General features: G+C 43.4%; 1 protein-coding gene and 2 long non-coding RNA genes across 4 annotated transcripts; 1 reads left to right on the plus strand and 2 right to left on the minus strand.

Annotated features, from left to right (window-relative positions):
* Positions 1 to 338: 338 nt before the first annotated feature.
* On the minus strand, positions 339 to 14,009 carry VBP1 (VHL binding protein 1). Of its 2 annotated transcripts, none has more exons than XM_082208140.1 (6): positions 13,860 to 14,009; positions 11,903 to 12,027; positions 5,202 to 5,268; positions 4,941 to 5,039; positions 3,291 to 3,429; positions 339 to 1,247 (listed from the first exon to the last, which is right to left on the minus strand). In XM_082208140.1, the coding sequence occupies exons 1-6, from the start codon at positions 13,956 to 13,958 to the stop codon at positions 1,177 to 1,179; spliced, it is 600 nt and encodes a 199-aa protein (XP_082064266.1). In that variant the 5' UTR covers positions 13,959 to 14,009; the 3' UTR covers positions 339 to 1,176. The 2 variants fall into 2 exon arrangements, with proteins under 2 accessions (XP_082064266.1, XP_082064267.1); XM_082208141.1 differs by lacking the exon at positions 13,860 to 14,009 and adding an exon at positions 13,494 to 13,701.
* A 117-nt stretch (positions 14,010 to 14,126) lies between these two features.
* LOC309523913 lies at positions 14,127 to 19,536 on the plus strand. Its single transcript, XR_014215683.1, has 3 exons — positions 14,127 to 14,714; positions 15,159 to 17,707; positions 18,565 to 19,536. It is a non-coding gene; the product is annotated as an uncharacterized lncRNA (long non-coding RNA).
* Positions 19,537 to 20,102: 566 nt separating this feature from the next.
* LOC309523911 lies at positions 20,103 to 25,371 on the minus strand. The gene is made up of 2 exons (XR_014215681.1): positions 20,913 to 25,371; positions 20,103 to 20,658 (listed from the first exon to the last, which is right to left on the minus strand). It is a non-coding gene; the product is annotated as an uncharacterized lncRNA (long non-coding RNA).
* Positions 25,372 to 25,505: the final 134 nt, after the last annotated feature.

Here is a 25,505-nt window from a genome sequence, read left to right on the forward strand (position 1 = left end):
GGATGCCACCTCCAACACTGGGTAAACTTGAAAGCTCTCCATCATTTTAAGAACTAAAGCAATCTCTATTTACCATTCCACCATCATCGTCAACATTTACATTAATTAATTATTTCAAAAGTTTTGATGCCCATCTGCTGAAAGGAACAGGAGCTAGAGGTTTCTGCTATAAGTCTTTCAAGTTTCAGTGTTGAAGAAGAAGAAGAAGAAGAAGAAGAAGAAGAAGAAGAAGAAGAAGAAGAAGAAGTAGTAGTAGTAGTAGTAGTAGTAGTAGTAGTAGTGTTGGGTGGCTTCCCAAAAATATAATAATACATATAATGAAATAAAAGTACAAAAACTTTAGAAGTGTTGTTTATTAGAAGAAATTAAAACACAGTTAACATTTGCTTTTCATCTTCAAATAAAACCTGCACTGCCACCTATTCGGCAGTGTAAGTACAGCACTTTTTTGACCTTAAAATGTGCATCATGGTTTCAAATAAAAAGGAAGATGCCAAGGCAAGACTTTAGCAAAGCTTCATATGTAGTAAAAAGGGAATAACACTAAGCCTGTTAACCAACTGAAGCTGGGCTCAAATACACCATCCATGTTTAAATGCAGGTTCCACCAACTATCTTTGCAATCATCTGAATTAGAACAGATGGCAAATGCACTGATTGTGTATAGTAGGCCATTTGCTCCTGGATCCCTCCAGTTTTACAGACTTGGGATGAGATATTTATGTGAATACAGTACTGAGTAAGATCACATACAGATTGCATTGTGCATTAAATTATTTGTTTCCTAAGGAGCTAAACATGAGCTCGTGTGAAGTGTTTAGAGGATAGTTAAGCAGCTAGAGGCAGGATTACAACGGACTGTTCCCTATATTGCTGCCATACCTTCCCCACATCAAATTTTGATATACCTCAATACTCATATATACAAACAACCCTTTGCAAAAGACAATTCCTATAATGCACTTCAGATTTTCAGTCAAGTCTTGTCATTTTCCTATGACAGATTATGTTGGAAGAACCAAAATCCTTTATGGGTCATGTTCTAAAGCAGCAATAATAGAACATGCACAGAACCAAACTGGGCTTGCAAACCAATTTTTAAAAAGATGTCTGCTAACTAAGATTAAATTTGAGAACACATTTAATATAAACAGAACTAATGAATCCTATTAATAACTATGCTTTGCTTTTGGAAGGGTCATCCTTGTTTCTTCGCTTTACGTCCCAATTATAAACTCTAGCCATATCTGAAAACACAGTTAAGGAAATTATTGTGCTGTAAGGTGAAAGCAGATGCTCCTCTCCCTGGATTTTATCTGCTTCCCATAATTAGCACAAGCAGTTTGATTCCTGAATACTAGACAGTGCTGTTCTCATAACCAATTTCTAATCTGTTCATCTGAAATATGTAAGTCTGTGCTCTGAAAACAGATCACAAATAACACTGTGCAGGGCCAGCAGGAAAAAAGCCCTACAATTTCCTTAGCATGAGCTTGATCATAAAGGTTTTTATTCCCGAATACCTGCAATAATACTAGCTTTGCCAATAACTTGCCCTGCACACACTCTTGTGACACCTGGCTGGACAACAGGCAGTATTTTCCATGATCACAACTCCATTTTCAAACCATGGGAAATGACTGCAGCCAGCTCATTAACAGCACATCTTCACTTGGTTAAGCACCTGAGCACATGCTTGTGGAAAGAATAAGATGGCTCTCAATGACTAGACTGTTTTTACCTGCAGATAACCAGAACACTTATCAACTTGTAATTTTGGAAAGGCTGGCAAATTACCACTTGCCTATGTTTTTGGAAGTGGTTAAAAAAAATTCTTACTCTCTGCTTCTCTGGTTTTTCTGACTGGATGCAGATGTGTGGTTAAAACTCTCTCTGCTGCATGGTAGACAACCAGCTTATCACAATTTGAATGAGAACTATCCTGTCCTCAGTTCGAAGCTAGATAAACCTTTGGTTTTAACAACAGTGCGACAAGATTAAGGGAGAACAAAGTCAGGAAAAGGTGCTAACAAATGTACTGAATAGTCCAGTGCATTTTAGACTTCCAGAAATCATCTATGAAAACCTTTGAATAAAAATCGTAGGAAAGTTTGTTCTTTTTTGAGGTTTTCTTTTCCAAAGAAGAGCCTAAATGAACTTGATTACTCAGGAGTATTGCTCACCTCTAGCTCCTTCTCTGCTCTTCCTCTGGAGAAGGAGCCTTGAGTCAAAATTCAGCCCCCAAAGCCACACCCCAAAATTTGATTTATTTTCCCTCCAAAACATTTTTTAGACAGTGCAAATCTTTTTTCTACTACTCTATATGTCTCCCACTGTGATGTTTTTGAGCCCTCCTCACAAATGTTTACTGTATTTTTCGCTCTATAAGACGCACTTTCCTCCTCCTAAAAAGTAAGGGGAAATGTGTGTGCGTCTTATGGAACCAATGCAGGCTGCGCAGCTTTCGCTGAAGCCAGGAGAGCAAGAGGGATCGGTGTGCACCGATCCCTCTTGCTCTCCTGGCTTCGCTTCGCTGGATAGGCACTGCGCAGCTTTCTCTCTCTGCGCAGTGCCCCTTCAGTGAAGTGGGAGGAGAAATGAAGCCCCTTCCATTTCTCCTCCCACTTTGCTAGAGAGGCGCTGAGTAGAGAGGGAAAGAATTTTTTTTTTCTTGTTCTCCTCCTCTAAAACTAGGTGTGTCTTATGGTCGGGTGCATCTTATAGAAAGAAAAATACGGTATATTTTGCTCTAACTGGTTCCTCACTGTGATGCTAAATGATTTTCTTTTGTGACCCTCCAAGATCACCTTTTGAAGAAAGTAATGAATATTTTTTTTAAAAAAAGGATTTTCTTATTTATTGACCACTGCCATGGGTGGTTCCTGTGATCCTAAAAGTCTTTTATGACCCTAACTGCCCCACTTTGTCCTTTAAAAAAGTCCACTTTTACACTTTGGACACCAGAGGGCTCAATGTGGCCCTCAGCATGAAAAAAGTTTTGTACTGGAGGGAAGAACCTTGAACCTCATCAACTGTCCTGGAGTCACTGCTCACAGCAACTGTTGTATATCAGTGATAACTGAGGATATTATATATTTTCACAGCAAGTGGTATCTAGACTGAACAAACTGGGGAAATGCAATAAACACCTGCATCCGCTACTGGATTCACTATTCCTTGACCTGAATTGTTTCCACAAGCAGATTCGTTCAAAGAAAGTGGATGAATACTAAGAAATAGAGGACATAACATTGTGAAACAGGAATTCAATTCTCTTTTTAAAAGGATACTGACTTCTGTAGTAGTGAACTGATCCCTAAGAAAATCCAGATCTTCCTCGAGAGACTCAAGGTTTCTTGTGGCTGTGAAGAGATTCTTTTCTAGCAATGCCTGGGCTTCATCAATGTCATATTCCAGCATTACGTTGGCCTAAGAACAACATTTATGTTGAGGAACCTTCAATGGCTTTTCAAATTAAGTAGTGTTAAAATGAATGAACGAATGACTACAAATTCACCTTCAAGAGCCTAAGTTGGTTTTACCCTTTCTGATAGAGACCATTATCTTAAAACACATTTAAAACAGCAAATTAAGCAGAACCCTTGACACATTATAGTTAAAAGACTGATCTTGGACATTGAATATGGAAGTTGAATACAGAAACAATAGCATTAGCATAGCATAGCTAGATGATAGATAGATAGATAGATAGATAGATAGATAGATAGGCAGGCAGGCAGGCAGGCAGACAGACATATGTAGCTATAAATATTGCAGGTGGTACTCTTTGCAACCAGTTCAAAAACAGTATGTGAAGCTCATGTGCCATTTTTTACACTTATTTACACTGTAGCTATCTGCTGCATTTGTTGCCCATTTAAGAGGTTTGGAGACACACTTTTGGATCTCCTGAAAAGCCTGGTGTCATTCAAAAATTTTGCTCACTCGCTGCTCACCTCCAACTGCAGATAATTTAAAACAACTTAAATAGTACTGGTCTGGGAAAAGATCATTGTGGGAACTTAATTTTACAAAAAGCAGATAAAATTAACCAATCCGAAACTGTTGCAATTTAAACATATTTTGTAAATATTCTGCTGCAGGAGTGCCAGACATTCCCTGCCAGTTTCATCTGGGATTATGTGCTCCTTTGTTGGATGTTTCAGATTTGGGGTAAAGCAAGGTGTTTAGCAGACTCCATGTTTCTTATTTAATCCAGGCAAGAAATTTATCACTTGTTATTTTACTGTTAAGTACAGTTCAGAAAACCATTTAAATGATTGGTTAGGTCAGAAATGAGGAGCCTCTGGCTCTGCAGATGTTGTTGGGACTCCCATCAGACCCAACCAACATGGTCAATGGTTAGAGATACTGGGAACACTGTAGTCCAATAACCGGTTTTCCAGACCCAGTTTGGGTTATTGAGAATAACTCATGTGGAGCCTTAGGCTCACATGCTAACTTTAAGCACATGCAACTTAAAGCACCACCTGAAACAATGCACAATGACTGAATTCAGAGGAGCCTCCAATTCATGCAAGTATAAGCCAAAGCCTATATTTGGACAGCACAGCAAACGATGGCTAATACTGAACAGAAAAGCTGAAATGGATCATTAGGGCAAAGGAAGAGGAGAACCCAGTTCATTTCCATAGTCTGAAGGATCAGCTGAACTGTGCCCATTGTTGCACCTTTCAAGATCTGGGCTGAAATGTATTCTTTTGCAATGTTGCTATGAGGCTTTTGTCCCTGCTGTTCCAAAAAATTCCAGAGATTGGAAATGGGTAATGATTTCCATGGGGGGGGGGAGGTTCATACCAAGCTGCGTGGCCAAATAACATCATGAAATGTTAACGTAATATTCAGAACTCATGTTGCCTTTCAGCCATGTTTGTGGCTGAAAATAGATGCTTAGTAAGTGTGAATATGTTTTTACTTACCCCCAACCAAAGACAAACTTTATCTGTAGGAGGAACAGAAGCTTTACAGTAGAGGTTATCTGCCAATAAAAATCTGGTTTCCATCAGTTTTGTGGATTCCTACCGAAAGGAGAGATGACAAATGAACATGGCTAGAGCACTTGTGTTAAAATTAGTCATTATCAATAATTTTCTACAGCCAAATAAAAATTGATTTGTAATAACTATTGATGTAGCATTGTAGATAAGAAAAATACCCACCACATTGTAAAAGGTATTTACCTTTTTCTTCTGCATGTGTTTTAAGATTTCTAATGTCTGCTTAATTTCAGGAATTTGATTTTTTAACCTGTGAATAAAACAGATATAAAATATTATTTATGCTATACTTACTAACCAATCTAATCTGCTTTATATATAATTGGGGTTTTGAGGTAGGGCAGAAACACTCAGTTCAGCATGTGAGGTTGTTCTACAGATATTTCCATATAAGGGACCCTTGCCTTATTGGGAGTCAGCCTACATTTGAACTTACGCCTCAGTTGTGATGCTGGAAATATTGAATTAAAATCAACCAAGGGGTTCTTGAACAATGGATGTTGCAAGATAACTCTTCTAACTTTCAGCACCCGTAGAATTCCAGCTATAATCATGAAAAAGAAGGCTCATTTAGCCAGGAAAGGAGTCTTCCCTTATCAGCATTTTGAAGACACATCACTTAAGCTACTGTTTGTACCTAAAAGGGCGATCAGGAGGAACAAAGTCACTTCAACTAAAGCTGACATTGACATTTGTCCTATTGCTGAAGAAGATCACAGTCAATGTGAAGAATTATTATCAGAAACTCCAGAGATTATACAAGGAAAATTCAAGAAGTCTAATCCATCTACAGCAGTTCTGAATAAAAATTACCCTCCAGATTTAGCAGACTGGATAGTCCCAGAAAAAGAGGATTTGCTAAGTAATTTTATTAACCTACCAGATAATGAGCAAAGTGGCATTCTCATCAAACTAGCTAAGTTTCAGTCCAGATTGACCCAAATACAACAGCATGGACAACAAAACGTTGGTGAAACAACTGACAATCAAACCTTTTGCCCACAGACTGTTTCTCCAAAATGTATAGTTAAAAAGAGGACTACCAGAGGAACTTTTAAATGTATAGATGCAAACTGCAAACTCAACCCCCCCTTGGAATATGATATGGTTAGGGACAATCCTGATGGTGTGACTACAAATTCCTGGCTGAGCTACTGGAAATTAGTTCCAAATGAAACAGGTAGTCCTCTCCCGAGAATCAAAAAGTATACCAACACCACTGAATGGGTTCCCACTGATAAGAGGAATGGATAATAATGATAATGATAATGATAATGATTATTATTATTATTATTTATTATTTATACCCATCTGGCTGAGTTTCCCCAGCCACTCTGGGCGGCTCCCAATCAGTGTTAAAAACAGTACAGCGTTACATATTAAAAACTTCCCTGAACAGGGCTGCCTTAAGATGTCTTCTGAATGTCAGGTAATTATTTATCTCTTTGACATCTGATAGGAGGGCGTTCCACAGGGCGGGCGCCACTACCAAGAAGGCCCTCTGCCTGGTTCCCTGTAGCCTCACTTCTTGCAATGAGGGAACCGCCAGAAGGCCCTCGACGCTGGATCTCAGTGTCCGGGCTGAACGATGGGGGTGGAGACGCTCCTTCAGGTATACAGGACCGAGGCCGTTTAGGGCTTTAAAGGTCAGCACCAACACTTTGAATCGTGCTCGGAAACGTACTGGGAGCCAATGCAGATCTCTCAGAACCGGTGTTATGTGGTCCCGGTGGCCACTCCCAGTCACCAGTCTAGCTGCCGCATTCTGGATTAATTGCAGTTTCCGGGTCACCTTCAAAGGTAGCCCCACGTAGAGCGCGTTGCAGTAGTCCAAGCGTGAGATAACTAGAGCATGCACCACTCTGGCGAGACAGTTCGCGGGCAGGTAGGGTCTTAGCCTGCGTACCAGGTGGAGCTGGTAGACAGCTGCCCTGGACACAGAGTTAACCTGCTCCTCCATGGACAGCTGTGAGTCCAAAATGACTCCCAGGCGGCGCACCTGGTCCTTCAGGGGCATAGTTACCCCATTCAAGACCAGGGAATCCCCCACACCAACCCGCTCCCTGTCCCCCAAAAACAGTACTTCTGTCTTGTCAGGATTCAACCTCAATCTGTTAGCCGCCATCCATCCTCCAACCGCCTCCAGGCACTCACACAGGACCTTCACCGCCTTCACTGGTTCTGATTTAAAGGAGAGGTAGAGCTGGGTGTCATCTGCATACTGATGAACACCCAGTCCAAACCCCCTGATGATCTCTGCCAGCGGCTTCATATAGATATTAAAAAGCATGGAGGACAGAACCCAGAGGCACCCCACAAGTGAGAGCCCAGGGGTCTGAACACTCATCCCCCACCACCACTTTCTGGACACGGCCCAGGAGGAGGGAGCGGAACCACTGTATGACAGTGCCCCCAGCTCCCAGCCCCTCTAGACGGTCCAGAAGGATGTTATGGTCGATGGTATCAAAGGCCGCTGAGAGATCCAGCAGAACTAGGAAACAGCTCTCACCTTTGTCCCTAGCCCGCCGGAGATCATCAACCAGCGTGGCCAAGGCAGTTTCAGTCCCATGGTGAGGCCTGAATCCCGATTGGAAGGGATCCAAATGGTCCGTTTCCTCCAGGCGTGCTTGGAGCTGTTCAGCAACCACCCGCTCAATCACCTTGCCCAAGAATGGCAGATTTGATACTGGGCGATAGTTGGCCAAATTGGCCGGGTCTAAAGATTTTTTTTAAGAAGCGGTTTAATGACCGCCTCTTTCAGCGGGTCTGGGAAGGCTCCCTCACAGAGGGAAGCATTCACCACCCCGCAGAGCCCATCGCCCAGCCCTTCCCAGCTCGCTTTTATCAGCCAGGATGGGCAAGGATCAAGGAGACAGGTGGTCGGTTTCACTTGTCCAAGCAGCCTGTCCACATCCTTGGAGGTAACAGATTGGAATTGATCCCATGTAACAGGACCAGACAGAACTCTAGCACTCTCCCGCCCTGGCCCTGCTCCCACGGTGGAGTCTACCTCCTTCTGAATCTGAGCGATTTTATCTGCAAAAAACTTTGCAAAAGCATTGCAGGAGATCTTGGGGTCCCTACCAGGCCCCGGTGGTACAGGTGGTTCCGATAGATTGCGAACCACTTGAAAAAGTCTCCTGCTGCTGTTTTCTGCAGATGCAATGGAGGCGGCGAAGAAGGCCCTCTTCGCCGTCGCCATTGCCACTTGGTAGGCTCGACGTTGAGCTCTAACCCGTGTCCGGTCTGATTCAGAATGAGTTTTCCGCCACCGGCGCTCTAGCTGTCTCAACAATTGTTTCATCACCCTCAGCTCCGGGGAAAACCACGGGGCTGTCCGGGCTCCATGCAATCGGAGAGGGTGCTTTGGAGCCAGACAGTCAACAGCCCTGGTTAACTCCGCATTCCAGCGGGCCACCAGGGAATCAGCTGAAAGGCCATCAACTTGGGATAAAGCATCCCCTACCACTCTCTGGAAGCCAATTGGATCCATTAAGTGGTGGGGGCGGACCATCCGAATCGGTCCCACCTCCCTGCAGAGGGGAAGGGTTGCGGAGAAGTCCAGTTGCACCAGGAAGTGATCTGACCATGGCACTTCTTTTGTTTCGCTTTTAGTTAGTGTCAGATCACCAACATCCATAGAGGTGAACACCAAGTCTAAGGTATGTCCATGGCTATGAGTTGGGCCAAACTTATTCAGGGACAGTCCCATGGAGGCCATGCTTTCCACGAAGTCCCGAGCGGCCCCTTGTAAGGTCGTGTCGGCATGGATGTTAAAATCCCCCAGGACAACCAAGCTAGGTGTCTCCAGGAGCATATCCGCCACGACCTGAAGCAGCTCGGGCAGGGAATCCTTGGTGCAGCGGGGAGGTCGGTACACCAGTAGGAATCCTGTACTGCCCCTATTGCCCAACTTCCAGAACATACACTCAGAAAACTGGGTCTTCCCAATAGGACGCCTGGTGCAGACTAATGACTTCCTAAAAATCACTGCAACCCCCCCTCCCCGCCCACATGACCTGGGTTACTATGCGTAAGAGAAACCTGGTGGGCAAGCAGCGGCAAGCACAGGCCCATCAGCTTCATCCAACCAGGTCTCTGTCACACATGCCAGGTCAAATCCTCCAATCAGGTCGTGGATGGCAGTGGTTTTATTCATCATTGACCTGGCATTGCACAGCAACACTTTCAGGTCATGTGGGTTTCCCTTGCTGATTACTGTATCCTTCCGGTCAGGACCAGACCTGGAGGCAGGGATAGTCCTCAAACAACGACTAAACCTGCCTCCTCGGTAATGACATGGTCTGGTCTTAGCATAACTCCTCCTCCTGCCTGTGATCACTGAGATCGGGTGTCCCAAAACATCCCTCCCTGTGGAACCTGCCCCACCCAATCTATTGGCTGAGGCCCACTCCCAGGCAGCCATGACCCTTCCCCTTAAAAAGCAAAATACAAACTATATAATAATTTAAAATAATAATAATAATAATAATAAAACAAAGCAAGAAACAATAGCGCTGACTAAATGCTTATCCCACCCCAAGCAAAAATAAAATAATGAAATAATATAATATTATAAAAAACAACAACCACCATTTAAGGTGCTGCAAATTAAAAGCAATTAAAACATGGAAACATGGAAGCATTAAAACAATTGTGCTGCAAATTAAAAGCATTTAAACATGGAAACATGGAAGCAATTAAAACATGGAAGCATTTTTAAAGATGAAATTGGGTACTTGGACAAAGTTGAACCAAAAGGCCAGAGCCTTAAAGCAGTGTTTCCCAACCGGTGTTCCGCGGCACACTACTGTGCCGTGAGACATTGGCTGGTGTGCCGTCGGAGGGAGGCGGGCGAGTCGGGCGGTGAGAGGCGGCGGCGGCGAGGATCCGCGTCGAGCCGGGGGTGGCTCCGCGGTGGTGGTGCCGAGCGGAGGGGCAGCGCGTGCAAAAGGGAGGAGTGCGAGACAGCGGAGGAGGAGGCCAGCATGTCCGGGCAGCAGCAGCAACAACAGCAGCAGCAACTCCCGGCGACGGCTCCTCAAGCCCCGCCGCCGCCCCCTCCTCCACCCGCTATCGCCGCCACCACCACAACAGCTGCCGCCGCCTCAGTTGCCGCCGTCCCTCAGTCCCTCGCTCTGCTGCCTCCTCCCACCCCCAAAGCTTGGAGGTTCCCCGGCAAGGGGGAGGGGAAAAACTTTCACTTTCGTGCGTCCCTCCCGGCATGACGCTGCGCGCTGACGTCACGGGGCTGTAATGGTGGTGTGCCGCGAGATTTTTTTCCTTAAACAGGTGTGCCGTTGCCCAAAAAAGGTTGGGAAACACTGCCTTAAAGGAGTTGGGGCTAAAACTGATGTCATGGAACATAGCAGGCTGTCATTCAAGGCAGATTAATAGACAGCTGATGAACTATTTTGTGCAATTTGATATTATTCTGCTTCAAGAAACATGGCACAATGACTCTATAATGATTAACGGAAACAAATGTCACTCATTGACAACCACTCCCTCAATGAAAGGTGGTAGGGTCAGTGGGTGTCTAGCATGTTTCATCTCCACAAAGTTGAATGCAACTACAACAGCCATGATTCCATGTAACCCATTTACAACTGCTGTCTTGGTTGTAGTTTTGAAAGTATGTTTAATGCTGATTAATGTCTACATACCACCTTGTCAAAAAGTTTAAAAAAAACAACTACTGTAAATACTATATGGACAGACGTAGAGAATTATATAGAATCCATGGAATCCCTATATCCTACCACAGTGTTTATCATTGCAGGGGATTTTAATGTACATATGGGAGTTAACGATGTAAATTTGTATAAGATCAGATTCTGAAACCAGATATTTACTTAGCCGGAGGTACCTCCCGCCTGTCTAATTACATCATAGATGTAATTATTCAGAGCTTTGTTTAGCCCAAGTTGTAAGGTGGAGGGACTTGCTAATATTGAACAGCATGATAGAGGGAGATCAATCCGGAGAATATACCCACTTTACAAAGCATGGAGGCAGTGTGACAGATTATATTGGTGATCTCATGATTTGCATAAGTTTGTCATGGAGTTAAAGCTGGGCAATAATATTGAAAGCAATCATTTACCTCTAACAATGGTACTAGTAGCCCCAGTATTTAACAATTCTTCCCCCAAAACTCAATTTATCTCTAATGCAAACTTAGGTGTGACTGCAGGCAATGGAATTAGGTGGACACCAGTACACTTAATGCTTAACTCGTTCCGAGGGTCCTTACATACCCCCAAAAGTCCACAACTTGAGGCACCGTTTCTACGCATGTGAAGTGAAACCCGGAATTATACAATGTGATTGTACATGCAATAGCATATGGAAACTTGACCTTGTTCTTTTGAATGAACACTTCTGTTGATTAATGCTAACCTATGATTGCTTTTTTTCTATTCCAGTAATAATTATTGCCATCAAAATTTGTTCGATGGAATGGCCAGGCTCATTGTCTAATTTTTCACCTGGATTTACTTTAACTCCTAGTCAAGCAAAATAATGCATGACAAAAAGCAACAGTGGGTGCAGATACCTAATTATTTAATACTGTGGCCCCATCACTACTGTAAAAACCAGCTCATTTAAGTCATGATATAAAGCAGAAAAATATTAACTGCAAACATGTCAAATACTCTTATGTGCCTTTCAGACATTCCTCACAAGTTGGACCACAGTCCTAGCATTGCAAGTTGTTTTAGTATCCTACCAGTGCATCAGCTTGTAGCAACAACTGTCTAGCTTCTTAAAGGGTAGTAGCTTATTAAATTTTAACCAAAGAACAGTCTGCATGATGACATGGGGAGTAGCATTATAACTTTAGAATAAGCCTTATAAAGGAGACCACAGAAAATACCTACCTTCTTTTCTTCTGGGCAAGGTTAAGCTCCATAAATTTATATTTCTGATACTGTTCATCCAATTTCTTGAGTACGGTGTCTGCCGTCTCATTTCCTGGCTGTTTCATAAAGGAATCTACATCTTCCTTCGAGTAGAAACACATTATACATAAGTAACTCCCAAAGCTTCAATTCATACAACCATGTGAAGAGTTGGTTGGTCAAGGCCTGGCCTGTTCTGACTTCTTCCAGGGCTGGCATTGGGGACAGGAATGGCCAAGCACCAGCCAAAGACCCTGCTCCAGTATGAGACCCACTACTGAGAGTCCCCTGGCCCTCCTCACCATTTCTAACCACTTGCTTGCCTACCCTTTTTTGCTTTTTAATTTCCTAAGTCATTTAGAGACTTCTTATATGTCAGCTGGCTACTAAAATTGAACAAATAACAATAATTCTGCTTTCTCTTCTACATTCAAAAGCATAAACAGCATAGTCAAGCAGTAAAATATTTGGGAAGCAAGTCCAAGGTTAGTTTCTCCTTTTAGTATCAATCCCACATAAACAGGTTGCCTGAAAGGAATGGCAGCTATGCAGCCAGCCCCCTCCCCCCTGGGAATATGCAGACCTATCTAGCTGGCCACTCAAAGCAAACAAATGCCTGTCTAGAGAGATGTTCAATATGATCCAGGAGGACTCTTATTCTTCATAATGAATTAGATTCATAAGATAGGAAGACTACAAGGGTTTTTTTTTGGGGGGGGCAGCCAATAGCAAGGAAATATTACTGCTTTCCGTGTATAATTGGCTACTCAACTACTGGTAGCAAAATGTTAGCATATGGCCTAATAAACCATAGCAAAATGGTAGCAAAATGGTAGCATATGGCCTAATAAACCAGTCTCTGTTGCATCACACTGGCGCTCATAGAAGCATAAGGAACTGCCTTACACTGAGCCAGACCATTAGTCCATGGAGCTCAGAACTGACTACACTATTTTATTCCCTCTCCTAGTTTACAGTATAAAAGCCCCCCTTCCTGGTCACTTGGAAGCAATTCTTACTTGATCTGAGCCAGCTCGGCTCTTCTTACAGAAGACAAATCCATGGTACACAGACCTATTAAACCATGACATTATAGCAGTTATAGTTCGCAAGACTAGCACAACCGTGAAGCTTGTTGGAAACTGACAGTATCTCTTCAGCTAGCTTCCCTTGCAGTGTTGCTTATAAGAACAGGGATGAGGGGGGAAGAGCAACGGGCAGTGTCTTAGGCTCTCTGGGAGGAAAGGCCGGATGCAGTAAGTACCGGTAAATTACAGACCACGGAACCTTCGCATTAAAAGGCAATCACTCTTGAAATCCGAAGTGGGTGGGGCGCAAAAAGCAGAAGAGGCTGCCCCCCCCATTCTTGCCCCCATCTTCCCTGCTGGATTTATTTCCCCAGAGGCGTGACACCCAACCTGCCTCTGAATACCAGGGGAGCCCTCGCATTCCTGCCTCGTCTGCTGGCAGTCTTTTCCCAAACAAAAAACAGGCTGCTTGTCTTCGACTGACCTGGCAGGGCTTCCTGCCCGTTCCTTATAATAATAATAAATTAATAACAGTAGGCTACCTTAAAACGCCAGTTACTGCAGGGAAGGCCGCCGCCGCCGCCACGTGAAGGTATCAGGGCCTCCTTACTAACAGGCAGTCTACCCCTAAATGCCAGGTGCCGCAGAGCCTCCGCGCTCCTGCCCCGCGGCGAGGGCGCCGGTCGGAAAAGAGGGTCTTTGGGGCTGACAGCCTCCCGGACATCATTATTGAGGAGACCCCCCCCCACTCCCCGCTCCCTGTCAAAAGTGAAGCGCATGCGCAACAAGCACACCACGAAGAACACCCCCCACCCCACCCCACGTTCACCTCAGTACTCGAGGTCCACTCTGGCCCCTCCGCGTGGCTCCCCATTTCCCACCCACCCCGCGCCCACATTTTTGCTTACTACGAAGATGGCCTCGGGGATGCCCAGGTGCGCCCGTTTCCCGCCCGTTGGTCCGTCGCCGCAAACTGCCTCGCCGACGGTGACCGCCGCCATCTTCATGAAGGGAGTAAAAGAATGGGGAGGGAGGGAGGGGGGGAATAGAGCCCGACGTGCTTTTCCTCCCTCGCGCATGCGGATTGGCGTCGAAACTGAGCTAACCGTAGCCCAGACGTCGCGCGCGCGGGTTCTGAGGAGGGGGAGTGGAGGGTCTCCCTGTTGCCTGATAGGTCTTGATTGACTGCCCGAGGGTAAGGGAGGAGCTTGCCCTGCCATTCTCGTTTTTGGTGTGAAGGTTGTATTGTTGGTGTTAGATGGTGGTGATAATGTGCAGCTACCCCACTAAGAAAGCGAAAGCCCCTTCGTGATTTACCATATAAATAGGATTTTTTATTATTATTATTATTATTATTATTATTATTATTATTATTATTGCATAGAAGCAAGGCTGTGTACACACTGGGTCATTAAAGCACATTGCTCCACCCCTCAAAGAATCCTGGGAACTGCAGTTACAGGATCGCCATGAAGGATGCCCGAATATTTGTTACTTTTATATCAGACGTTTCCTTCCAAGAGCTCAGTATGATGTATGTATCATTATAGAGTCCTAGAATGGTTGGAAGGGACCACGAGGATCAAACAATCTCTTCCCCTGCGCTGCCTCTGCAGGAATATTTCGCCCAAAGGGGGGTTTAAACCCACGGCCCCAAGACTAAGGGTCTCATGCTCTTCGGTTTTCCCACTCCCCGTTTTATCCGCACGATAACCCTGTGTGGTAGGTTAGGTTGACTGTCAGAGGCGCAACACAGTGAGCCGGTGGCAGGGGCACCGACTTATAAAAAATATTGGGGGGGCCCATACCGGGGTCATGCCCCGGGAGGTTTTCTAAATTTTAGATGAAAATTAGTGAGATTTAAAGTATTTCGGCGGAGCCGGAGCGATTGGGAAGGAGGGGGCTTGTTGCCGGATTCTTCAGCTGGGCCGGAGATCCGCTGCTCGGGGATCCCTGGGCCGAGTTGTGAGCACGGCCTGCTGAAGGGAGATCCAGCCGATTGCGCGACGGGGGCGGCCGGGGCTCTCCGGCTAGGGCGCGCGGCTGGCTGGCTGGCTGGCGAGGGAGCAGGTGGGGAGGAGGCGGGGGACGGTGGTGGTGCTCTGCTGGAGGGGCGCCCGAGATTATTGGGGGGCGGAGCCCCCCCAAACGAATTTTTTAGGGGGCTCGGGCCCCCTCAGGCCCCATGGAGTCGGCGCCTATGGCAGGTGGGGATTTGAATCCTAGTTTCCACTACATCACATTAGCGGTGGCAAATGCCCCTTGATTATGGTAGGGAGGAAAGGGAGGCAGGGCAACAAGAGGTGGAGCCAGAGTCAAAGACAAGTAGAGCCGATTGATTCTGTTTTTGTCCCATCCACCTCCCTGCTGAATTCTACAAGGGCAGCACTGAGACTGAAAAAGAGGAAGATAACAACTACGTAGTTCCACTACCTCCTGGGTTGGTTGTAAGAAGGAAAGGAACTGAGATTGGTGCAGCAGTGCCACCTTAGCCCTTATGAACCAACCTCTGATATATCACACTGGTGGCTTTCATAGAAAAACTTCCTTAGACCAAGTCAGACCATTGGTCCGTTTACATAGCTGTCAACTTTCAGATTTGAAAAAAAGGGATCAGCAGCCTCGAAAATAAGGGATCAGCAGCCTCACCTGTCCCGGGGACAGTCTACAGGATATCTAACAATCCAGGATAGCAGCGGGAAACGGTGCTGGAACAAGGGAATTTTCCACCAAAAAAGGGACGGTTGACAGCTATGCGTTTAGCTCAGTATTGTCCACACTGACTGGCAGCAGCTCTCCAAGTTTCCAGCTGGTGACATTGTTAGCCCTGCCTGGAGATGCCATGATTTGAACCTGAGAACCTGGTGCTCTACCACTGAGCCATGGCCCTTTCCCTTTACACATAGATGTAGAAGATCTTTTTAAACGGCTTTTCTGGTGACTCTCACATAGTAATATTAAACTATAAATGTAAAAATAGCAAATACAAGCTACAAGAGGGGGAGCATTTTGATAAACAGATCTCAACTCTATTTTTAATAGATATGTCTAGTCAGAAGTAAGCTTGATTGAGTTCAATGGGACTTAGGTTCAGGTAAGTGCATATGGAGTTTCAACCTAAGGCTTCTTATCCTTCATCCTCTGCTGTGCGTTTAACTCAGGCATAGAAGAAGAAGAAGAGTTTGGATTTGATATCCCACCTTTCACCCCCCTTCAGGAGTCTCAAAGCAGCTAACATTCTCCTTTCCCTTCCTCCCCCACAACAAACACTTTGTGAGGTGAGTGGGGCTGAGAGACTTCAAATAAGTGTGACTAGCCCAAGGTCACCCAGCAGCTGCATGCGGAGGAGCAGAGACGCGAACCCGGTTTACCAGATTACAAGACTACCGCTCTTAACCACTACACCACACTACAACTCCCATCATCCCTAGCTAACAGGACAGGTGGTCAGGGATGATGGGAATTGTACTGTAGTCCCAAAACGTCTGGAGGGCAGAGTTTGCCTATGCCTGGTTTAACTGTTTATCATGTGTCCCCTTTTGTTACATTGAAGTTATTTAGTTACTTTTTATCATGTGTTATCATATGACATCCTATGCCCTTTTAAAATATGGGTTGGGGGGTTATTGTTTTTATTTTGATTATGTATTTTGTGGATTAAATTTTGATTTTATTCTGTGAACTGCCCTGAGACCGCTGGGTATAGAACTGTACAGTGATACCTCGGGTTACATAAGCTTCAGGTTACATACACTTCAGGTTACAGACTCCGCTAACCCAGAAATAGTACCTCGGGTTAAGAATTTTGCTTCAGGATGAAAACAGAAATCGTGCGGTGGCGGCACAGCAGCAGCAGCGGGAGGCTCCATTAGCTAAAGTGGTGCTTCAGGTTAAGAACAGTTTCAGGTTAAGAACGAACCTCCGAAACGAATTAAGTACTTAACCCGAGGTACCACTGTATATAAATTCAATAAAGAATAATATCAGTTGTCTCATTCTACATGATTTACTATACTGTATAAATGAAAGGAAAAATAGTATCAAACAATGTGATACACAGTTGTTAGGTGGTTTAGTGACATTTTATACAAATTCCAGCAATCAAACCTTAGCCTGAGATCATAAGCCACTGCCAACTCCAGGCTTAGATGGAGCATTGGTCTGAAGACTCCTCAGAGACTCAGAGTGTGGTCTCTGGCCAACAAAAGCTTATAGTGTAACAAGTATGTAAAATAGTCCTGTATCAGTGATTCCCAAACTTGAAAATTAATGAGTGTGTTGGTGGACCACTTAAAATAGTTTTTCTGCCCATTGCAGCAATTGTAACGCATTTGTGTTAGATGCCATATTCATTTTAATTTTATTTTTATTGCTTCTATTTTGATATGTTTGCTTCCTTTCACTTGTTTTCCTGGCTCCTAATCTTCTCCACTCCTTTTAAATCTCTCCCTCCTGCTCTTCTGTATTCTTAATCCTCCCCACTCCTTTTAAATCACTTCCTCTTGTATAAGATCCTAATCCTCTTCATTTCTTTCAAGTCTCTCCCCTTGCCAGAGGATTGCTGGGTTCTCAGAATGAGCAGCTGCTGCACCCACTGTTCTTCACAGCCATGCTGTGGACCACCTGAGTGATGCTCATAGAACTCTAGCACTCAACTCTATTGTTTATGATGTCCCCTTGGAATACTCTGGGCCACTGTGAGAATATGTCTCCCAGCCCAGCTGCCCAGGACTGGTAAGGGCCCTGCTACTCTGATGTAAGCCTGCCAGAGCTCTCATGAACACGGAAATAGGGCCATGAGGTTATTTCATTGAGGGCCTCCCTCAAATCTAGAACCAGCCCTGCTAAGATCAGCCAGAGTTTGCACCAGAGTCCACTTCCTCTGTTTAGCACCTCAATGCCCAGCAGTCTCCTTGCCCGAGCTCAGAGCTGGCATTGAGGACTCCCAGACTGCTATTTCTGGGCAACTTCAGCATCCATGCCAAGGCGATTTGCTCCCCATTTGTGAATGCTCTCTATACAGAGTATCACCTGGCACCTTCATTACATATCTTTAGATGCCAGGAATGTACCGTATTTTTCGCTCTATAACATGCACCCGACCATAACACGGACGTAGTTTTTAGGGGAGGAAAATCCGTAGGCATGCCACCCGTAGGCATTTCCTCCATAACACGCACAGACATTTCCCCTTACTTTCTAGGAGGAAAAAAGTGAGTGTTATGGTGCAAAAAATACGGTATATCTCAACTAGGTATTTTCTCTTCAACCATGGCTTTTTAAATGGTTTTTTTTGGGGGGGCTGTTACGTTTGTTTTTCGTGTATTATGTAGCTTGAATTCTAATTTTGTATTTTTATGTTGTGAACCGCCCTGTGACCTTTGGATGAAAGGCAGTATACTGACTAAATAAATAAGACAAGGAGGAAGAACATGTACCATTCATAACCAGCTACCCACCCAGATATGTGGTTTGCAAGCTTGCTACCTCTCTTCTCTCACACATCCATTCTTGTTCCATAGGAATTTCAAGTCTATATACATTTGATGTACACAATTTGCTTTCCATATCATTGATGCTAATACATACCAGTAACTTTTACTAACTTCACAGCTTGGGTCCTGCTTTGGGTGTTTCATGAAACCAAGTGAAGTGAGAGGTGGCATTTTCAGCAGTGACAGCACCCTAGTTATGGACTAGTCTTCACAAATAAATTTATTTGACACCATCACTGTGGTCTTTTCAGATTCAGGTGAAGATCTTTCCGATAGCCTAAATTATCTAAAAGCCCTAGGTAATCTGGGCATATTACACACACACACACACACACACACAGCTTTTTTTCTGGGGATATGCAGGGGTACACATACCCCTAAACGTTTTGTGAATCTTTGTACTTTTGTCCATTTAATGTATTTATTTTTCCTGATTTGAACTATAAAATGGTGATTTTCTTGAGTCAAAATGAGAGTACTATTTCAATTGTTTTTTTGACATTTATTGTTAAGTTGCCCAGAGAACTATGTTGTTGGGCCACACACAAACACAATAAAAATAGTTTCTGTACTGTGAAACCGATTCCAGTAGGAATGCAATTATGAATGAGGCATAATTTGAGGCTTTTAATGGCACAATAAATGAGTGATGAGAGAGTTAAAACCGTAGGTCTTTGTTTATATGCATTTTTCTGCCTAAGGCCCTCATTTCATATATGGATATGTGGTATGAGAATGAATGTATTTTGTACATGGGAATAGCTTCCAGTAGACAAAGCTAAACTTAGAAAGCAACTCTAATATAGTACAAATTTCCAGTTGGTTCCAAGGCAAACAATGCAGGTATAAGCTCTAAATTTTACTTTAACATAAAATTAGAATACACAACCAAGGTGTTATAGGCCAAGAAAATAAGAAGTTAGGCAATGTGGTGGGGAAGGTGTGTACACTCACCTGCTTGCATTGAGAGATGATGTACTTTGGTTTTTGATAGCTAGGTTCATTATATGTATGCAAAACTTGAAGACAACTTCCTAGCTTTCATGTCATTCTGTAACAGCCTGTAAATATGCACATATACCTGAAACAACCATGTAGTGCATCCTTTTTTACTGCCTATGCTATTTCTGCTGTAACAAATTTTGGATTGGGTCAGGGACCTGTTTTATTGTGATTTGTAAGGCACTAGTCACTGGTGGAGCTATATAAATAATAATAAAAAGGGTAAGGCAGTTCTTAAGTTGAAGAAAAATGTAAGTAATTTACCAGAATTGCCAACCATAAACATTGACACAACTACTTAATTCCAAAAGTGACAGTACACTAATAGATTTGATAGGTTCAACTGAAAGGTCACACAGACATTCAGCCCATTCACTTCTTGGTAGCTTCTTAGCTGGTCCTACTCAAAAGGATTAAATCTACTGATTTTGGGGAACGTTTTATTCTACTGGTTTGACATTGGCTACCTGAACCATTAATGAAAATGTGTATCCCTTTTGGAAGAGCCCTTTGGTTCATTAGCCATCCTTAAACACCCAATGCCAATGGCATGAAATAAAACAATAAATGCTTTTAAGTGTTGCTGGTTGACCTGCACCATTGGCTGAAATGAAACACTGCTTTTAAGAAAAATATTAAAACACACACCCAAGACACTTTGTGCCAGTTTATTTTCCAAAACCTGTTTCATTAACAAAATGGAGGACTCTCAACCACCTCCTGTTTTACATACTGTCAAGGATCATTAAAATGTTAACATAGCAAGCCCTGTGCTTCAGCAAAGTAAGTGCTGGGGGCAGGGAGAAGAGGCAGGAATTTATTTACTTTTTTTGATGGCTAGATGCACCATGTTCTCACACTGCAACTTTGTAAAGGGAAAGCATATCAAAATCAATCTAAGTAAGAACAAGCAGAGCTGGGCAAAATACATTTTTTGAGTAGCTTAAATAAAAAACACAATACACTCCATTAAGCTATATTTCAAATATGAAATAAACTGAGAAATGTTTGAAATACAAAATATGAGAACATTTGCAGAAACCCTGTTTTCAAAATAAATTGCTAAATGCATTTATTCAGTAATGTTTTACCAATGCTTGTACAACCTCCAATTTTTAATTGTACTAGGGGTTTTAATTGTTTTACAGATAATTAAATATGCTATTTGTTATATCAGTCAAGGGGAAATTATTGAATCTGCTTTGATAAACTGAAGTCTAGAAGAAGAAGAAGAGTTTGGATTTGATATCCCGCCTTTCACACCCTTTAAGGAGTCTCAAAGTGGCTAACATTCTCCTTTCCCTTCCTCCCCCACAACAAACACTCTGTGAGGTGAGTGGGGCTGAGAGACTTCAAAGAAGTGTGACTAGCCCAAGGTCACCCAGCAGCTGCATGTGGAGGAGCGGACACGTGAACCCGGTTCCCCAGATTACGAGACTACCGCTCTTAACCACTACACCACACTGGCTCTCAAGAATCATTTTGGTGTTTAGTGGCCTTCACCACAACAAAACTATTGGTTGATTAATCATAATGGTACTTTAAAAGAAATTTCCTGCAGGTGCAAATGGCTATAAACTTGTATTTTATTAACTAAACAAAATTTGGGTTGCTAGGTATTCATGCATCATTCAAACATTTTGCTGTTTGTCATTCAATTAATGTGGCAGGTATTACTATAATGTGTTCTCAAAACAAAAGAAAAATTCACAATACGACTTCCTCTTTTTCTAAAATAAGAAGTCAACTCTGCAGCTGCATTCAACATTATTTTTCTGAATATAGTCTGTCTCTATCACAGCCAGGCAACAGGGACCACAGCTTCACATCTAGCCTTTAAGCTGTGGTTCCTGCTGCCTAGCTGTGATAAGAGACGGAAGAAGCAAAGAGGTCACTGAATTAAGGATTCGGCTCATAATGCTCACCAATACCATTTCTCAGAGAATAAGGTGTAGTAGACTTTTAAAAACTGACTCACAGGGGGAAATATTGTTAATACCACAGTGACAATCAAATGCTTTGTCTCAGAAACTTTTATCCTGTTGCTTCCACCAATAGCTGGTAAATGGCACTAGTGTGTCATGAACTCCCCATGTTTGCTGAGAGTCTCCTTGCCTGCACTAGCACTATTGATGTAAGCAGTTGCTTTCCGAACTGCAAAGACTGTAAGACTCACTAAGCAGCTCCTTCCCTTCAGCTGACCTCTTGGGACCATGTTAGACAATGCAATAAATGAGTAACCTGATTTCATGTGTCTTAAAAAGGAAAAGAGAGGAAATAGCGACAATCAGGTGTCTGGGTTATAATATGCAAGAAGAAGGGTTTAAGCCTTTCCCCCACACTCTAGTAATCTTGACACCCACTCACCCCCAATCTGCTATTTGTTCTGTGAAGGAAATAGTTACTGGAGTTAGTGGCATATTCTCTTGATTGCAAGGAGGCTTGTTCAACCAACTCAACACCATAGGTTGATCCCAGACTAAGGCAGTTATATCAGACTAAGGCAGTAATCAAGTTACTACTAACTTGTCCCATTAATTACAATGGGAGCTATGTGCTACTGGGTATCTGGATCCAATGCTGCATGTTGTTTAGTGAGCACATGGGACCTAAAATCTGCTTGAAAACCCAACTAAACTTCCAACCTTCTCCAGCAATGAGGTTTTCCTTGCTTGTTCTACCTACAGAATAGAAAAGGATCAAATACTACGGAAAAACCCCCAATACATTTTCTCTATCAGATACAATATGCAATTTAAATCATATTTGAAATACAAATATATGGATTATCAATACTGCCCTGCTGTGACAAAAATTATACAAGAATTTTAAAGAGTCATCCTGCAAACAGGAAGCACCTATCAAATTAATATATATATATAAAGGCACATACCTATTGCATTGGGGTGGGGCAAGGAAGAGAATATTGGGAACAATAAATTGAAATTATCAATTAGAAAACCAAACCCAGAACACATACACATTTAACACCTTTTCCCCCTGCTTCCAACATTTCAAGAAAATTCCAGCCAAGTGTTTTATAAAGGAATACAATTGCATCAAATTATTTACCAAACTGGTAGGGTAGGGGGAGAAGAAGAATAAAGACTGCATTGGTTATTACAATATTTTAAAATAAATGCTATCATCAGAAAGCTGGGGGTATGAGGTACACAATACATACTAAAGCAATGGGACAGCCAAGAAGTCAAATTACATATTCAAAAGCAACATTTCTAAGTAATTTCTAGAAACTGTAGAGATAGCATGTACAGTTCCCCATTACTCAAAAATATAATCTTTAAAATGGAAATAAGTAACTGGTACACAGCGCATGTCAATATTATTCTCAAAATGCAGGCTACTTAAAAAGAAAAGAAGTTTTCCCTTTTATGTACAAATAAAAGCACTGATCCACAGTGCATTCTACTCTAAAATTGTAGTCCACCCTTACCACACATCAATAAACCCCAAACAGATCCAGGTACACCCTGTATTTAAAGTCAAAGACAACATTTTACAAAAAAAACCCAAAAAGTATACTTGCTTTCTTTTTAAGCTCTACACATTCTTATCAGAGACTGAAAATGTCTTTATTACATTTTTTAAAAAATGAATGTATATCTAGGAAAAGGAGCAACAGCTTTAGAAGAGACATTTTCAAGTATGACAATATTACCCATTAATATCACATTTCTATTCTTATGGCCAACTAATGTGACCATAGCAGCCATGTTTATTTATTCCTGGGTTTCATATAAAGTGGGGTAAGGTGGAGGCTGGCTTTAACTGCAACAGGTTTGCAACAATAAAGGGGACTGACTCTTCTCAGTCCATGGCATTAACTACATGGGGCTCATTGCCCATTATTTACTCCCAGCTCATTTCATTTCCAGTGTAGAAGCAGAGCTGGAGGGACACATGTGGGCAATGGACTACGGGAGGGAACAGGCTCTGGTTTCCATGCCTGTCCATGCTTTCTAATATTAAGCTCAGATGCCACCTTCCATTCTATATGAAAACGAGGCAGAGATGTGAACAGAAAAAGCCACTATCATCATGTCTAATCTGACCCTTAAAGAGAGCACTCTCTGTACAAGGGCACCTATCACCCTTCAGATTCTCACACACTCTCCTAGAAGCCACATGATGAAACTGCCATTGCTCTCATCCTGTTTTAAGAATGTACGAAATCATAATATTATAATCGAACTGTCCATGCTTCCCAAAGCTTTTAAGACAGAATTCTTGCCATTTTAATAATATGTCTTTTTAAAAGCAAAAATAAATCTCTAATCAGAGTTGAATATGGGAAATGTAGAAAATGGTGTTGACACAGAAATCCACATTGGGGGGGGGGGAGCGTGAGTGTGTGTATTTCTTTCTCCTCAGCTTCATGCATTTTTTTCTCTGAATACCTGTGGGAATCACAACCCTGACCTACCAGTCTAATTATCAAACTATAAAAGTATCAAACACAACTAAAGCCAGGACACACCAATCTTAAGATTTAGACTGTGACCCTAAATACAATGGAAACAATGAAACAAAAACAGATGAAATAAATCTGCCTTCGTTTTGTAGCTTTTAAAATGGCAGCCTTGTAGCACTGCCTTAAGGATAGCACCGCCTTAAGGATAATCTTGTGACAAGACCACCACCACATTGCTTCACCTGCAAATATTTCAGGACCACAAACACATATTTGCAGTCAACCCGTTAATGGCCAAATCACTATGGCAACCTTCCACAGCTTGGCGCCTCCAGATGTTTTGGACTACAACTACCATCAGCCCCGCCAGCATGGGAAGGTTGCCCTAAAATAATGAATAATAGAAATGATACCAATATATTAATAAGGAAGGAGTTGTTCTCTAAAGTCAGTATCTTTGAGAAGGCAGTAGGTTGGTCAGCATCTTACTCTCACAATAAATTTACAAAACGATGTCATATGCAGTGCAATCCTGTCCTGAGTTTAGTTGAGTTGCTATTTTTATAGTTAGCTTTAACCTGCTAATATATCTAATAGGGAAGCAGCAAATGTCAAGTATGTATGATGGACATCTTATTGGCTTTTAAAAACCTTTAAATACATATAATCTAACATTATTCAGACAGTTCAATTATAAACACCACTAATACCACTGTAAACAACCTTTCGCCAACTGGAAGTTGAAAATAGTACAGCTACCTGTACTTTTAGCATTTCTGGCAAGACGAATAAAAGTGTAATTCTGGCAACAGCAACCCCAAATGCAGTTTCAATAATGTTAACAGTGACCACCATCTAACTGCTAGGGTCAGCTATTAAAAAAAGATGCAATCTTTCAGCAAGGAAATGAGTGATAAACCCACCTCCACAGAGATAGGAGAGTTCAAATTCTCCAGATTTGGCACAGAAAGTGGTGCTAGCAGTTGTGACCAAACTGTTATTTTGGTTTTCCATAAGGACAGACAATTCCCTAAAGACCCAGTGTGGCTGTAGGGATGACTAGCCCAGGTACGAGGGGGGGGGGAGAGGGCGGTCTGCCCTGGGTGCCACCCTAACATGGGGCGACAAAATGGCAGGCAGCACTCGTCACCGCGGGGCTTGCAGCACACACAAGCCACATATCTCAGCGCCCACAGGCTCTGTACTGTCCACCTGCCTCCCCCCCCCCAGCTGTAGGGTGGCTGAGGCCCCAGTGTGCGCCCCGTCCCTATGGGCACTGCGCGCCCCGTCTCATCCCTAAGGGCACAGTCTTGTCCCTATGGGCACTGTGCGCCCCATGGCGCTCGGTGCCCATAGGAATGGCACAGGGTGTGCGGCAGTGCCCACAGGGACGCAGCGCGTGGCAGTGCCCATAGTGACGGCACGGGATGCTGAGCACCCTGTTCCGTCCCTATGAGCACCCCACCCCTATGAGCAGTTTGCCCCGCCCCTATGGGCACTGCGCGCCCTGTCTCATCCCTAAGGGCACAGTCTTGTCCCTATGGGCACTGTGCGCCCCATGGCGCTCGGTGCCCATAGGAATGGCACAGGGTGTGCGGCAGTGCCCACAGGGACGCAGCGCGTGG

This window comes from Podarcis vaucheri, assembly GCF_965113315.1.
Source record: "Podarcis vaucheri genome assembly, chromosome: Z".
Lineage (NCBI taxonomy): Eukaryota > Metazoa > Chordata > Lepidosauria > Squamata > Lacertidae > Podarcis > Podarcis vaucheri.